This window comes from Aquarana catesbeiana, linkage group LG03, assembly GCF_042186555.1.
Source record: "Aquarana catesbeiana isolate 2022-GZ linkage group LG03, ASM4218655v1, whole genome shotgun sequence".
Classification (NCBI taxonomy): domain Eukaryota; kingdom Metazoa; phylum Chordata; class Amphibia; order Anura; family Ranidae; genus Aquarana; species Aquarana catesbeiana.
Genome location: NC_133326.1, coordinates 46,468,692 through 46,485,251, shown reverse-complemented (window position 1 = coordinate 46,485,251; position 16,560 = coordinate 46,468,692). Strand labels below are relative to the sequence as shown.

Genomic DNA, 16,560 nt, shown 5'->3' with positions numbered 1-16,560 from the left:
GCCGGTGCTTATTGACCTTGCCTCCTTTCTTTACGTAAAAACTATAAATGATAAATGCATTTTCTTCTTCAAAGCAGCTAACAATAATCGAATCATTTTTTTTATGATTGTGCTTTAATATTTAGGTTGGCACAAGCTCACTGGCTCTTTACAGACATTGAACTTTTCTTAAGGGAAAAATATTAGAGGAAAATATTTATATAAAGCACATGTTTGGGATTGTTTGGCTTTGAATCTTCATGTTTTTTGTCCTTCTTTCTTTGCAGCTGTATATTCAGGCCAGGCGCCCAGAGAACCTCACCATACTGGTGGCCAGAGCAGATTATCCTTCCCATCCACTGAGGCTGGTGGGTGCAAATAAGGGGGCACCATATCAGCAGTATCAGCCGGTGGTGATGTTACAGCAGCCCTACACTATCCGCTGGGAAGGCCCATCTCCAAAGGAGATCATCCTATACCCGATTAACTTCAACAGGTATTGAGGACTTTGCTTTATATCTCCTAGATAACTCTAATGCCCTGTACACATGACCGTTTTTTTCCATCGGAATAGTTCCGATGGAATTCTGCGCAAGCTGTCTTGCATACGCACAGTCACACCAAATTCCGACCGTCCAGAACGCGGTGACGTACAACACGTAGGACGGGACTAGAAAGCGGAAGTTCAATAGCCAGTAGCCAATAGCTTCCGTCTCGTACTTGCTTCAGAGCATGCGCCGTTTTTGGTACGTTGGAACAGCATACAGATGAGCGGTTTTCCCGCTAGGAATTGGTTCCATCTGAAAAATTTAGAACATGTTCTCTTTCTAGGTCCGTCAGAATTTTTCGATGTAAAAAGTCCGATGAGGCATACACACGATAGGAATATACAATGAAAAGCTCCCATCGGACTTTTTCTGTCGGACATTCCGCTCGTGTGTACGCGGCATAAGACCTCATGCACACTGGACGTTTTTACAGCTGCTGTTTTTGGCTTCAGGTGTTTTTTTCTGCAGCCAATAAAATCCCCAGCATGTTATCCTACGTGTCCATGCACACATAGGCTGCAATCAGCAGTTTTTTGGCAGGGGCGTTTTCTGCCTGAAAAAAAAACCCAGAACTAGTGGATTTTGAGAGGAGTTTTTCAGCTGTAAAAACGTTCTAACTGAAAAAACTTGAAAAAAGCTTAAAAACTGTGAAAACTGTGGCTATTCAGCATTTATCAGTGTTTTTGAGCCATAGCCATTTGTGGGAGTATAATTTTGCCTAAACAAGCTAAAAAAAAAGGTTGAAAAACGTTATTGCAAAAATGCTGAAATACTCATTTTACAGCTGCAGCTTCCTACAGCTAACAACGGCATTTGTGCTTGCATGTGATTGGATGATAGAAGTAACCAGAGCTTCACCTCATTCACTAAGCTCTGGGAAAATCCCCTTGTGAATGCAGCGTCTCTTGTAAGGTGAATAACCTATGTGCCTTTAGTAAATCAACACCAATGCGTCTACTCCCCCATAGCTTTCCTAACATGTCTTCTATTTCCCGTCTGTATATCCAACATTTGCCAAAGGCTAATATCACTTATGAATGTCGGAAGGTTAACATTTTTTATTCCTAGTTGTTATGTGTATAAGGCCTCACACAGGTGCTGAGGCCCATAGACTGTGAATGGGCCGTGTGTTCATGCAGCTTGTTTCGTCCAGGCAGCCAATGCAAGTGTATGGGAATGCAGCAGCTGCACATAGACAGCCACTCGTCCCAATCTGTCAGGCACATGGGTGCGGATGAGTGGTCTGTGAAAGTCAGTATTGTATGATGCTTCACATAGTATGTTTCCATAGCATGTATCTGTAAACCAATGAATTAAGCTGGCTATACACGGTTCAATTCTCATTTCAGAATACGCATGGAAATTCTGCAAAATCGTTTGTCACAACATTTCCATCATTGAGTCAATTGCTTTTGTTTGAAAGCCCTAAAGTGGATGTAAACCTGATTCATGAAAATTTGACCTGGCACATATATCTGTAGTTTTTACTTATCTCTCTCCAAAGCCCTGAGTCCTGTGTCTTTCTGCTGTTTCGTTCCACTGTTATCAGCATGCTAACTTCTGACAAGTTCTCCGAGATGGGAGATAAAACCAGCCTCAAATTTGTGTCTATAAATAGATTATCAGAGAACTTGTCTTGTCACAGCACAGCTCTGAAAGTATCTTCGGTGTTCGGACTATGTGGAGTGGGGATGTGTGCCTTTCCTCCAATCAGCTGTCACACAATGTAAGCCAAGACTACACTCTTACAGCTGAATGAGGAAGTAAAAATTCTAACATGATGTAAGAATTCTAAAGAATATAGCAAGCTGAAGACAGCAGAAAACTTATGTAGGGAGATTTGTTTCATTCCTGTGTATCATCCGAGGCTGTTCACTTCACTGGGTATAGGAGAGAGATTACATCCACTTTAACACTTCATCCAGACCTGTTTCAAAGAATTCCCAGAAATATAAAATTAGTTTCATTACAATAGGAACAATTTTTCGCAAACGAAAACCACATTCACAGTTAGAATTTTGTTCGCTTAAGAAAATCAAACAAAAAGTCTAATGCCCTGTACAGGCATACCCCACTTTTAAGTACACAATGGGGTTTATTTACTAAAACTGGAAAGTGCAAAATCAGGCTCACTTCTGCATAGAAACCAATGAGCTTCTAACCCCAGCTTGTTCAATTAAGCTTTTGTAATAAAACCTGGAAGCTCATTGGTTTCTATGCAGAAGTGAGCCTGAATTTGCACTTTCCAGCTTTAGTAAATAAACCCCATTGTGTACTTAAAAGTGGGGTATGCCTGTACATATGATTGCACATTGATCGGACATTCCGACAACAAAATCCATCGGATTTTTTCCGACGGCTGTTGGCTCAAACTAGTCTTGCATACACACAGTCGCACAAAGTTGTCGGAAAATCCGATCGTTCTGAACGCGGTGACGTAAAACACGTACGTCGGGGCTATAAACGGGGCAGTAGCCAATAGCTTTCGTCTCTTAATTTATTCTGAGCATGCGGGGCACTTTGTACACACGATCCGAATTTAACCGATCGGATTTTGTTGTCGGAAAATTTTATAACCTGCTCTCAAACTTTGTGTGTCGGAAATTCCGACGGAAAAAGTCTGATGGAGCCCACACACGATCGGAATTTCCGACAACACAATCCGATCGCACTTTTTCCGCTGGAAAATCCGATCGTGTGTACAGGGCATAATGCCGCGCACAGACGATCGGAATTTCAGACAACAAATGTTCGATGTGAGCTTGTTGTTGGAAATTCCGACCGTGTGTATGCTCCATCGGACATTTGCTGTCAGAATTTTCTTGGCTCGTCGTATGTGTTGTACGTCACCGTTTTCTTGACGTTTGGAATTTCCGACAACATTTGTGTGACCGTGTGTATGCAAGACAAGTGTGAGCCAACATCCGTCGGGAAAAGAATCCACAGTTTTGTTGTCGGAATGTCCGATCGTGTGTGCGCGGCGTAATTCTAAATTCTACTGGTGTATTATCAGCTTTAGACAGAGACACCACTTTAATTCCCATTGTAGATTGCTAGCATGCTACAACACCCTCAGCTACCTTACATTTGAGGAAAATTATGTTAGATAAAATACGAGGGTGTAGTATCCCTCAGACGGGCCTATATAAATGAGTCTTCCGGGTGATTATAGGTGTTTGGTACTGAAGGTTGTCATTTATATGTTAGTAATTAGTGGTGCCACATGCACAGCATAAATCTGTCATGTTGGATTCCCAACGCGTGGCTCTGGCGCTCTGTGACAGTCCCCGATGACACGTGACAAAGGCAATTTAGACATAAGCTGTCCCTGTTTGGCTTCACAAATAATTAGCTGCATTCTGTGGCTTTCCGTCAAGGCTGTCAGTGCGGCTGTGTGTCTGACCGGCTTCCAGGCGAAGATTCTTTGTTCTCCGTCAATTCTGATAAGTGCCAGAACTCCCTGCACTAGCACAAGCCATAAGTGTGTGTTATGGCTGCCAACACATTTCACAAAACAAACTCATTGCAGACAGAAACGTATTGGTAGCTCTTCAGCAGAAGCTCAGTAACAGATGCAGGGAGGGAATTGTCAGCATGGAGACACAGGGATAAATGTCCATAAGCAGGACTGATAGATTACCTGAGAAGGTGAACCCCTGAAGCCAGACATTGGGGGCACAGGACTTGGTGGGGGTGATTTACTAAAGGCAAATAGACTGTTCTATTTGCAAGGGAACGTGCCCCAAAGCTTAGTGGATGTGGTGAAGTTTAATGTTGCAAAGAGAACCCAATCACATGTGACCTGGACATTTTATAGATAGGCAACTCCTATCCTCATATTGATTAGTGGTTCCAAATTAATAACTACTGCAGTAGGGAACAGACACAAAAGATAGACTCCGCATCTTTCCAGATAACTGTTCTGCTTTATTATGATACAATTGAAGGTGTTTTTTATACACATGATTACGTAGGTATCACATTAATATTACAATTCTACGTTTATGGTAACAAGGGGCGTAACATAGGCAGGCTAATTCTAATCAGGACTCGAAAGAATGCAAACATGTACTGAAAACATTATTAGTGCCGTGAGCACAGTGAGGGCAGTGTGCAATACATACAAAATAGAATACAATTATATACAGAACTTACAAATTTTCTTTACACATACAAGGTAAATTAAAAAAAAAAAAGTTTTTACTTGCACATGATTGGATGATAGAAGTCAGCAGAGCTTCACCACATTCACTAAGCTCTGAGGAAAATCCCTTTGCAACACACAACTTCCCTTGCAAAGTGAACAGCCTATTTGCCTTTAGTATATCCACCCCGAAGTTTCTTTGTTATCTTGATATATACCGACAACAACTGAACCACATAATCTAACTGTATGGAACACTATGCATACAATGAGCATAACCATAAGGCACAAAAAAATAGCAGCTGTGTATTTCACATATTTCAAGTTCATGTTGACATAAAGGGCCTTACTCGAGTTATTGTACACCAACTGTTTCACCAGTTTAGTCCATTATCATGTATCATGTATCTTTTAGTTAAAGCCCAACTCCATGCAAATAAAAAATGATCCCCTGCAGTGGGGCTGTGCCTGTACTGCAAAGGTTAATTGCTTCTATAGGCTTAGTGGAACAATAAAGGAGATATACTTACCTGATCCCTACTCCCCCCTGCAACTAGACTGGCCCCTGCAGTTTCTGCATCCCTGCACTCTAGTGGTCTAGGACGGGTTTCCAAACAATTGGCCATTTTTTTTATCCTTTACACTTTAGAAGGGCCAGGCTGTGACCAGCGGGAGTGGAAATTTTCCTGACATCAGTATGAGTAAAGTATGAGTAAACATCACGTTTGGTATTAGGTTTTATACTAGGTGGAGGAACAGTGCCCCATTGTTGGTATTATTGGGAGGAATAGTGCCCCATTGTTGGTATCATTGGGAGGAATAGTGCCGCATTGTTGGTATCATTGGGAGGAATAGTGCCCCATTTTTGGTATCGTTGGGAGGAATAGCCCCCCATTGTTGGTGTCAATGGGAGAAATGGTGCTCCATTGTTGGTGTCAGTTGGCAGAATAGTGTCTCATATCGGTGGGAGGAATTGTGCCCTGAGGGCTGGATAAAAGGAAGCAAGGGGCCGCAATTTGGAGACCACTGGTCTAAAGTTAAAGCAGGGTCAATGGCGTGAGGACACTGAGGGACAGTGCACCGATGGATCTTGGGGGAGCACTGTTTGCTGGGGGTTCAGGTAGGTAAAAGTATTTATCTGTTTTATTATTTCCAGGAAACCAGGAAAGCTTGGTTCATTATAATCACCTGATGCACTTTCAGTGTTCTGATAAGAAAAGCTGCAGTGTCTGCATTCCTTTAGAAGTATTTAGCCCTTGGGTAGTTTTTTTTAGAAAAACTAAAATTCCTATTGCAGAGGATGCCTAAAATCTGACTTGTATCTTAGTGCCAACTTCTGTGAAAATCATTTAGCCAATCACACAAGCAGGAGATCACATTTCTGAGGGTATTCTGTGTACCAATAGTGTACAGAACACCTCCAGGCTGCCATATTGTGTTTAATTTTACAGATATGTAAAGCAGCTGCAGATTGAAAAAGAAAGATCATTTTTAATAACTTTAAATTACATCATGGCTTGTATATTATTATTATTATTATTATACAGGATTTATATAGCGCCAACAGTTTGCTCAGCGCTTTACAACATGAGGGCAGACAGTACAGTTACAATACAAATCAATACAGGAGGAATCAGAGAGCCCTGCTCGTTAGAGCTTACAGTCTAGGAGATAGCACATGTATATGCTATATATATATATATATATATATATATATATATATATATATATATATATATATTTTAATTTACTGTATTTCTTTTCTCCAAAAGTGGAGTTACCCTTTAAGTACTGTCTAATAAAAAGCAGTTTGCTCACCGCTTTACAACATGAGAGCAGACTCATGTTACAATAAAAAATCAAGAGCAGTTACAATACAAATCAATACAGGAGGAATCAGAGAGCCCTACTCATCAGAGCTTACAATCTAAGTCACAGGGGTCTCAAACTGGCGGCCCTCCAGCTGTTGCAAAACTACAAGTCCCATCATGCCTCTGCCTGTGGGAGTCAAGCTTGTAACTGTCAGCCTTGCAATGCCTCATGGGACTTGTAGTTTTTCTGGAGGGCCACCAGTTTGAGACCCCTGATCTAGGAGATAGCACATGTACATGATATAGATAGATAGATAGATAGATAGATAGATAGATAGATAGATAGATAGATAGATAGATAGATAGATAGATAGATAGATAGATAGATAGATAGATAGATAGATAGATAGAGATATATTCAGGGCTATTTTTCAGCGGAACGCGGGGGGAAACGCAGTTCCAGCACCTCCACAACTGAATGTATTTTGGCAAGGATTGCTGGGGTGTGCTGGAGGGTCTATTGATGCTGGCTGCTGGGGATCTGTTGTCATTGTTGGGAGTCTATTTTTGTGTGTGGGGGGGTCTATTGTTATTGGGCAGGTCTATTGTTGCTGGCAGGGGGTCTACTGTTGCTGGCTGCTGGAGGATCTGTTGTTGCAGGTGGAGTCTATTGTTGATGGGGTGGTATTTTGTTGCGGGGGGAAGGTCTGTTGTTGTGTGGGGGGTCTATTGTTGCTGGGGGGGGGTCTACTGTTGCTGGGGTGGGGTCTATCAAATTCCATACAAATTACTTAGTAGCACAAAATGAAGTGAATGGAAGTGCGTAGGGGTTGGAGCCAAGAGACAGTGCTCAGAGGTGGGTAGAGGGGAAGAGACGAAGGGTGAATATATATATATATATATATATATATATATATATATATATATATATATATATATATATATATATATTATATATATATATATATATTTTTTTTTAATTTACTGTATTTCTCTTCTCCAAAAGTGGAGTTACCCTTTAAGTACTGTCTAATAAAAAGCAGCATACGACACTCTAATCATTAAATGACAAGCTCTTATTGGTCTGTAGAGTTAATTATGGGCTTGCAGAGCCAGAGATGATAGGCGCACTTTTACCTAAGCCGTATAATTGGTTCTCTGTTACATGATGTGCATAGACTGCATGTGTTGGGGCTTTGTTAGTAGAGACACTTATCATTATCGGTCCAAGTGACACATAAATGTATCCCTCAGTCGCACCGTCCTGTCATGGTGTCAGCACATTACAATAAAGTTGTAATAACAGCGGAGTTTTCACAGTGGAACAATTTTGGCACGTGCGTTTTCTGTTGAAATATTGTGTCAGCGTGTATCTCCGTCTATAACCCAAATCATGGACCTGAGGCTGTGGGATGAAGTGATGATTCACTTGTTTCTCTTGTGTAGAGGCGTGAAGGAAAATGGTGTCATTCTTTTAGGAAAATTCTAATACGGCCTTGTTTTTATTATTAAAGTAATAGGATGCAAGATCGAGCTTGTTTGTTCCACGTTCTTTTCTGAAAAGCTAACTTCTATTAGAGTGTTGTGTCAGTTTTATTTTAATGCCATTTAAAGGCTGATGGGAAGCATCTGTGCCCTTTTCATGCTCTAGGCGTCTAAAATGAATATTTGGATATTTGCTGACATTAGGCGGCACGTTATCCATTCCTTGTGTGCTGGTCAGGACATCGCAGGCTTGATTTACTAAAGCTGGAGAGTGCAAAATGTGGTGCAGCTCTGCATAGAAACCAAACAGCTTCCAGTTTCATGGGGAAAAAATAGCAAATAAAGAAAAAATAATTTAGCATATACAATTGCGACACAAGTCATGTTGTTATTGAATGTTAATTACCACTTCAGCCCCGGAAGATTTGGCTGCTGAATGACCAGGCCATTTTTTGCGATTCGGCACTGCGTCGCTTTAACTGACAACTGCGCGGTCGTGAGACGCTGCCCCCAAACAAAATTGATGTCCTTTTTTTTCTGCAAATAGAGCTTTCTTTTTGGTGGTATTTGATCACCTCTGCGGTTTTTATTTTTTGCGCTATAAACAAAAAAAGAGCGACGATTTTGAAACAAAAACACAATATTTTGTACTTTTTGCTATAATAAATACCCCAATTTTTTTTTTAAAAAGCTAATTTTTTCTCAATTTAGGCCGATATGTATTCTACATATTTTTGGTAAAAAAAAAATCACAATAAGCGTATATTGATTGGTTTGCGCAAAAGTTATAGCATCTACAAAATAAGGGATAGACTTATAGCATTTTTATTATTATATTTTTTTTACTAATAATGGCGGTGATCTGCAATTTTTATCGGGACTGCAACATTATGGCGGACACATCGGACACTTTTGACACATCTTTGGGACCATTGGCATTTATACAGCGATCAGTGCTATAAAAATGCACTGATTACTGTAAAAATGTCACTGGCAGGGAAGGGGTTAACACTAGGGGGCGATCAAGAGGTTAACTGTGTTCCCTGTGTGTGTTTCTAACTGTAGGGGGATGAGACTGACTATAGGAGATGAGAGATCGTGGTTCCTAGCTATTAGGAACTCACGATCTGTCATTCCTCACAGAACAGAACAGAAATTTGTGTGTTTACACACACACGTCCCTGTTCTGCCTCTAGTGCCGGCGATGGCGATGGCGGTCATCACGCGCCTGCTATCCCGATCCTGCAGGCCGACGTACAATGACGGCAATTCGCGGGATCGTGCCGACCTACCACAGTATAATGACGGCAGCTGGTCGGCAAGCAGTTAAAAATTACCTTTCCTTTTCAATCTGCAGCCGCTGTAATTTTCTGTAAATGCAATATGGCTACATGGAGTTGTTCTGTACACAGAATGTATACTGACCACCCCCCAGAAACATAATTTCCTGCTTGTGTGATTGACTCACCAATTTCCCCAGAAGTCTGCCTAAGATACAAGTCAGATTTCTGGCATCCCCTGCAACAAAAATGTCATTTTTTGTGAGATACTCCCAGTAGGAACACGTCTAAAGGGATGCAGGCCCAGCAGATTTTCTCATTAGTGCTGTGCAGGTGCACACCTTATAAATAATTATGAAACCACTCCCAATAGACCCACTCAAACAGAGGCACATACATGGATTTCTTCAGAATAACAAAAGGTAGGAATCTGCAACAAAGGTTGTTATAATCCTTGCACCCAGAGGGGAATGTTTTTTTCTCAACAAAAAAGTGGAGTTATGCTTTAATTGAACAAGCTGAAGTTAGAAGCTGATTGGCTACCATTCACAGCTGCACCAGATTCTGCACTCTCCAGTTTTAGTAAATCAACCTCTGTTCAGCCTGCTGCACCAGTCATACACACTGGTTAAAGCATTAAAAAATAAAATGAAAAAAATAAAACAAAAAACAAGAATAAAAAGAAAAAATGTAATATATTGCAGCTCAGCCAATTCTTAGATGTGCTGGCTGTTTTACGTTCTTTTTTTAGACCTTTATTTCTTTATTTTCATCTGGTGAGCCCCCCCCCCCAGTAAATCTGTTATTTTTCAACCTTATTTAGAGTAGAAGGAATCCCTAACTATAACTATTTTTAAAAATGTTCCCTCTCCTCTCCCCCTATTTAGCCTACCAAATCTGTTTAAAAAAAAAAAAGAAGATTTGTGTATTTACTTATATTCAGTCCACCCCGGTCTGGCCATGTGATTCTGCACCTTTGTGTAAGGGAGTGCTCAATGGCTGTGAATACCTGGTACCATTGCCCAAATGTTGTCGGCGCTCCCCCTTCTCCCTTTGCAGCAGCCGCTCACTGACAGAGGAGAGCTGGAGCCGCGAGATCATGTGAGCAGATTAAAAATAAGTAAGTGCACATATCTTTTTTTTTTTTTGGTACAGGTTAGGTAGGACAGGTGGGGGGGGGTGCATTTTATAAGAATATTTCTAGTTATGCTTTTCTTCAGTATCAGTGTCAGTAAGTCCTCATTTCCTATAGCAGGTTGGGGGAGGTCAAACCAATTACTTCCCCTTTGATAGAAAGTCAGCATAGGGGGAGAATATATGCCGCAGCCAAGATGTTTCGCTTTGAGACACGGCAAAGATTATCCCCACTCTGGTGTTCTGTGGGCAGTACTGCCTGCTGGACATAACCTATTTAACTGAATGGGGGCATTCTGCAACCACACTGCAATTGCATGCAATGCAGGCAGTTGTGGCATTCTAGTGCGAGGTTTAATGGGTTAAAACAGGCAATGAGGAGGTGGTACAATGAATCCCAACAATATAGTCAGACAGGGCTGTACATATGCCACGGCTGCGATGTTTTGCTGCACAGCCACAGGATTTTTAATTTGGGCTGCATGGTCCAGTCCTGTCCAGCTGCAGCAGCTGTCACTTAGGGCTCTTTCACACTTACAGTGTCCTCTGAAGAGAGATCTGAGTTCAGAACGCTTTTCAGGGGTTTCAGAGGGAGTTTGACAGGTGGCGAGGAGGCATTTTATAGCCTCCTCACTACCTGATTTAACCCTGCAACACTGCACTACTGCGTTGCCATCGCAAGCATTTCATGTGTTTGCAGCGAAACCCTATTGATTTCAATGGATGAGTTTAAAGGATATCTAAAGGTTCCTTTAAAAACAAAAAAAACAAACAAACATGTTATACTTACCTCCTCTGTGCTGCTGGTTTTGCACAGAGTGGCCCGATCCTCCTCTTCTGGGGTCCCTCAGCGGCGCTCCTAGCTCCTCCTCTTCTCGAGTGCCCTGTTGGAGAGCTGCTCTCCCTCGGGGCACTCCTGCGGGCGCTCCCGTGTCTTGCTGCTGCGTCTATTGACACATACAGCAGGACTTGGCCCCCCGGCTCCCACGTTATTGAATTTGATTGTCAGCAGCGGGAGCCAATGGCTGCGCTGCTATCAATTTATCCAATCAGGACCCGAGACACCGGCTGGAGCTGGTGTGCTCATCCCCGTCGCTGGAAAGACCGGGTTCAGGTAAGTAAAAGGGGGGCTGCTGCATCACAGGAGGTTTTTCACCTTAATGCATAAAATGCATTAAGGTGAAAAACCTTGAGGGTTTACAACCCCTTTAATAGGTGACTGTATTTTTAGGATTCTGGTGGGTAGCTGGGGGGGTGGTAAAACTGTGGCTCTGCAGCCTGTTTTTACTGGTCCAGAGGAAGCTACACAATCTCGTCTTGTGAAATGTGTTGACGTCACTCTGTCCGGACGTCATGCCCGCTGTCATCCCCCGTAGGGGCTAGCTGGCTCGTGTACCGAGAGAGCGTTCCGACTGTGCACGGAACAACCGTGTGGGAGGAAAAAGGCGCACCTGGATGGCCGGCCATTCACTCACTTGAGGAGTGCTTCGGGGAGCATGGAAATTCAAGTACCTGATACCATATGCAGTGGCGAGCGGTGCAGACTACAGTATAGGTGACATATGCTCCGGCAGTACCTGAGGACTTCCATACAGGACCCGGAAGTGGTAAAGTACAAGATCACCCTTACTGCATACTTTTCAGCTCAGCATACAACACGCTAGCCACTTCTCCATCTACCGCATCAGTTCGTATCTGATTACATCTAGTACACAATCTTGCCTATTGAAGTATTCTCTGCCATATTTATACCTGGACTTCCTGCCACTCCAGCTCTATTCTCATATATTCATGGCCATTTATCTTCCATCCATAGGTTGATTGGGGTTCATTGCAAGACCCACAATAGCGCCCCACGCCACGGCTCTTTACTCTCTCTTTTGTCCTACCCCTCCTTTTTTCCACCTCCTTCACCCCTTTTCCCTTCCTCGCTCTTCCCCTTTTCCTTCCCTTCCCATCTACCCTGATTTCGAGCCACCCCCCGGGGGGATTGATGTCTTTTCAGCAGCCTCACTCAGCATTGCTGAACACTCCTCATTGTCAGTAGGCTGCACAGACATCAATTGCCTAGACGTCCGGACGGTTTTTGTTTGTTTGTATTTTTGACTATATGTTATATGTCCCCCCTGTCTGTATCATTGTATTGGTTGGTTTACGTTACCGATCAATTTTTATTAGGGCCTATTGAATATTGGTCATGCTCTCTTGTCTTCATGTATTACATGTTTTTGTACCACAATAAACACAAGTTTTATTACACACACATGTAGTTGGTATGCCTTTCCTTTGAGCCCAACTTTTCTTCGGTCCCTCCCCTGTCAGGGACAATTTTTGTATTGCAGCCTGTTTTTACTGTCCTATGGCCTCCCGTGTGAAAGAGCCCATAGGGTTTGATAGGCTGCTGACAGTGGGGCTGGACGGTACACACATGCCCTCCACCCGCAGATAAACAAATCGCAGTCTCATGTGTCAGGCATGAGGCCTTAAGAACATGGACTTATAGGGGTTGATTTACTAAAACTGGAGAGTGCAAAATCTGGTGCAGCTGTGCATAGAAACCTATTAGCTTCCAGGTTTTATTTTTTTTTTTTTGTCAAAGCTTAATTGAACCAGCTAAAGTTCGAAGCTGACTGGCGAGTGGCGACCATGGACAGCTGCACCAGATTCAAATCAACCCCAAAAGCCTATATGGAAATAACCCCAAATCAACCCCAAATCAGGAGGTGAGCTACAGACCAAAACTCAACGATTCACAGCAAATGTTGTGTCTTTTCCCATTTCAGCTTTGAGAAAAGATGAGGTTAGTCAGACTTATCTGGAAGTCGTGTTTCCAATTAACTTTAATTGGTGTATGAAGTTTAGTGGTGATTCCCGCAAAGTGCTAAAATAATTAATTCTCTTTATAAAAATAAGTATAAGCTCAGATTATTTTGTGCATTTCTCAGTAAATGACCTCCCCCAGCCTTCCCGGGTTACGGCATAGTGGTCAGTCCAGGGGGTACCCCCTGATTATAGACAGGAGTATGAGAGTAAAATAAATCTTTATCATCCGGTATTACAGAGCTGGGAGAAGCTTGTGTTAATAGCCCCCCCAAGACCGCGATTAACACACAGACCTTTACTCTTTGTTATAATAAATCCCTACTTAACAGAAATACATATTAATAATTAAAACTAAGTTTAAGAGAAGCGAACATTTAAGGTCTGGCTACTTTTCAGCAATGGAATTTCTTCCAGATTTTGGAATTTTCTTGGCAGTGTATAAAGCTGATTGTTATCCTGGAGTGCTCCCGAGCTCTCACTATTGCAGTAATGTAGCCCTAGGCAGTTCTCTATGGGAAATGTCCTGAAGTCGGAGCGCTCGTGTCCACTTAGCTGTCACCTGCATATATGTTCATCGTCATTTTGATGCATTGCAGTTAAAACAGTTCTACAGGAGACCTCACCATTTCATCTGCACTGGGAGTTTGTTACAGGATGGAATACTGCTTTACTTATACCCTTGTTGAAATGGAGTGTATAATTTACCTTCTAGATTTTATAGACATTATATACAGCATTGACAAACCGGGGAGACTTGTGAAATGTGTTTATTGACCCACTAACCCCTCTAAATGCAAATTGGCCTAAACCCATTATTTAAAGTTAAAATACCAGCTATAATTCTTCTTTTAGGCTTGATAAGTATGGGGAAGGGTTAGGACATAGGTTTAGTCCGTATGTGATCTCATTGGGGAGATTTATTCTCACTAACTATCCTAGTGACAATAAAACAAGGCTGGAAATGCAGTAGCTCACTATTACTGAGGAAAGTGGAAAAATATTGCTGAACCCGTAAGGTAATCTTACTGGTATTGCTATCTCAAAGTACTGATGTTGATGTAAATAATCTGGTTCCCCTTAGGATCTCCTCGGTCTCCTTGGCTTGTAATGTAATGTAACAAAAAATGAAAATGAAAGTGCCACACCACTGCTAAGAGGTCCAGATACAACTTTATTTCGATGAAAGTCTGGAGGGAAATTCAAAGGGTAGCCAACGCATTTTGGGGGTCCTTCATCAGGGCTAGAAAAAAATATAAGGAAATCCAGATATCAATACAATATTCCCTCCTCAGGGTCATAATTTAAACCCTGACTTTGGAATAAAGTTGTATATGGTCCTCTCAGCAGTGGGGTGGCAGTTCAAATTCCATTTTGTTAGCTAACTGTTATTGTCTGTGACCTTGTGTGAGATGTTCCCTCACATCCTGTCCTCGTAACAACATGCTTTTCTCCACCAAAAGGGAAGAGAACTCTCCCCGGTGGGGACACAGACAGTAGGGCAATGGCTTATGCCGCGTACACACGGTCGGACTTTTCGTCTACAAAAGTCCGACAGCCTGTCCGACATACTTCCGACGTACCTTCGGCGGACTTGCGGCAGACTTTCTTACGAACGGACTTGCCTACACACGACCACACAAAAGTCCGACGGATTCGTACGTGATGACGTACACCGGACTAAAATAAGGAAGTTCATAGCCAGTAGCCAATAGCTGCCCTAGCATGGGTTTTTGTCCGTCGGACTAGCACACAGACGAGCGGATTTCGGGGTCCGTCGTACTTACGACGTAAAGATTTGAAGCATGTTTCAAATCTAAAGTCCGTCGGATTTGAGGCTAAAAAAGTCAGTTGAAAGTCCGGAGAAGCCCACACACGATCGGATTACCAGCCAGCTTTAGTCCGTCAGCGTCCGTTGGACTTTTGTAGACGAAAAGTCCGACCGTGTGTACGCGGCATTAGCGATTAGCACTTCTGCGTTGCAGCCCTGGAGTCCTTGGTGGTGGTACCAACCGAGGAATGGCATTTGCATGTTCTTCCTGTACTTGCATGGGTTTCAACATGGCAGTAGGTTAATAGGCTATTTATTTTGTTTCCATATTTTGTCCACCTAAGAACACGTGTTGCTATATTTAACAGAGGATCATAGAGGAAGAGTATTCAGGTGATGCGGAGAAGAACTAATTGATAAGAGAAGTCAGTGCGAAAAAGCCCATCAGTGGTCCAAGTTTGCACTGACTCCTTTTATCGATTCATTCATCTGCCTGAGAACTCCACAGAGCACCCAGGATGGGAACCCCTGAGGCATAATGAGCGACCACACTGACCCTGCTGTGTGTTCCTTTCCTTGCTGAGTGAATGCAGCCTCAACAGCTGTAAGTCCATTTTGACCTTTTTTCCTCTTATTGTGGAAGCATTTTATCCTTTTTCTGAATTAATCTACTACACTATAAGGGCCCTCCCACCTCCCTCTTTTCTTTTTTCGATGGACACTTGTAGCTTTACCAGAAACCCCTTGTCAGGATCCTTCAGTCCATGTTCTACCACCACACCCTAGACCACGGGTAGGCAACCTGGGCCCACCAGCTGTGGTTAAACTACAAGGCCCATGAGACATTATAACACCCTGACAATCACAGGCATGACTCCTAGAGGCAGAGGCATGATGGGATTTGTAGTTTCACCACAGCTGGAGTGTCGAGGTTGCCTACCCCTGTCCTAGACCTTATATGCAGAAGAACTAAGGCCTTCATACACAGCTTAATTTACCAAGTACTGAACAAGAGCAAATCAATCAATTCCTCTATCCACACTAAAAGCAAGGATGGAGGTAGTAGCATGCCAGTGATTTTAATTGGGCATTTACTGCTCAGCTGATTATTTTCCACCCTGCTTACCTGATTTTTAAATCCACATATTGTTGAGCCGGGTGATGCATACAGGGCCACCCACAGCTCAAATGTTGGCTGTTTTAGAAGTACCGATGAGTTCGCGCATGTTAGGATCCTAGCCTGAACCCAGCTGAGTGAGTCCACCAGTAAGATGACACCGTACTGGGCTAATCATCTGCGGCTGAGGCATTCCCGACCCCGCAGACACATGTATACACTCCCCTTGTATACGCGTGGATGCAGGGTGGGGAATGCCCAAGCCGCAGTTGATTGGCCCAGTACATCAACAGCTTCCTGGCGGGCTTGCTAATGACAGACTCTAGTTGATCCCCCCCCCCCTAAAAAAATTCAGACCTACATATATACGCATACATATACAATGCCTGGCTGTATATGCAGTAAGATAAAAAGCCATTTTATTTCTACTGTTTATAAATTAGCTCCTTAGTTTTTACCTGTGAATGCCTT

At 42.7% G+C, this 16,560-nt stretch overlaps 2 protein-coding genes across 5 annotated transcripts in view; both read left to right on the top strand.

Moving 5' to 3' along the window:
* CEMIP (cell migration inducing hyaluronidase 1) overlaps window positions 1-16,560 on the top strand; it is a 200,677-nt gene that overhangs the window by 58,674 nt on the left and 125,443 nt on the right. The window lies entirely within an intron of this gene.
* The window catches only part of LOC141131327 (cell surface hyaluronidase CEMIP2-like), a 177,465-nt gene that overhangs the window by 145,412 nt on the left and 15,493 nt on the right, over window positions 1-16,560 (top strand). For both annotated transcript variants that reach the window (XM_073618464.1, XM_073618463.1), the window contains one exon: window positions 267-475. In XM_073618464.1, the coding sequence (XP_073474565.1) occupies window positions 267-475 (209 nt within the window). The remainder of the gene's footprint in view (window positions 1-266; window positions 476-16,560) is intronic.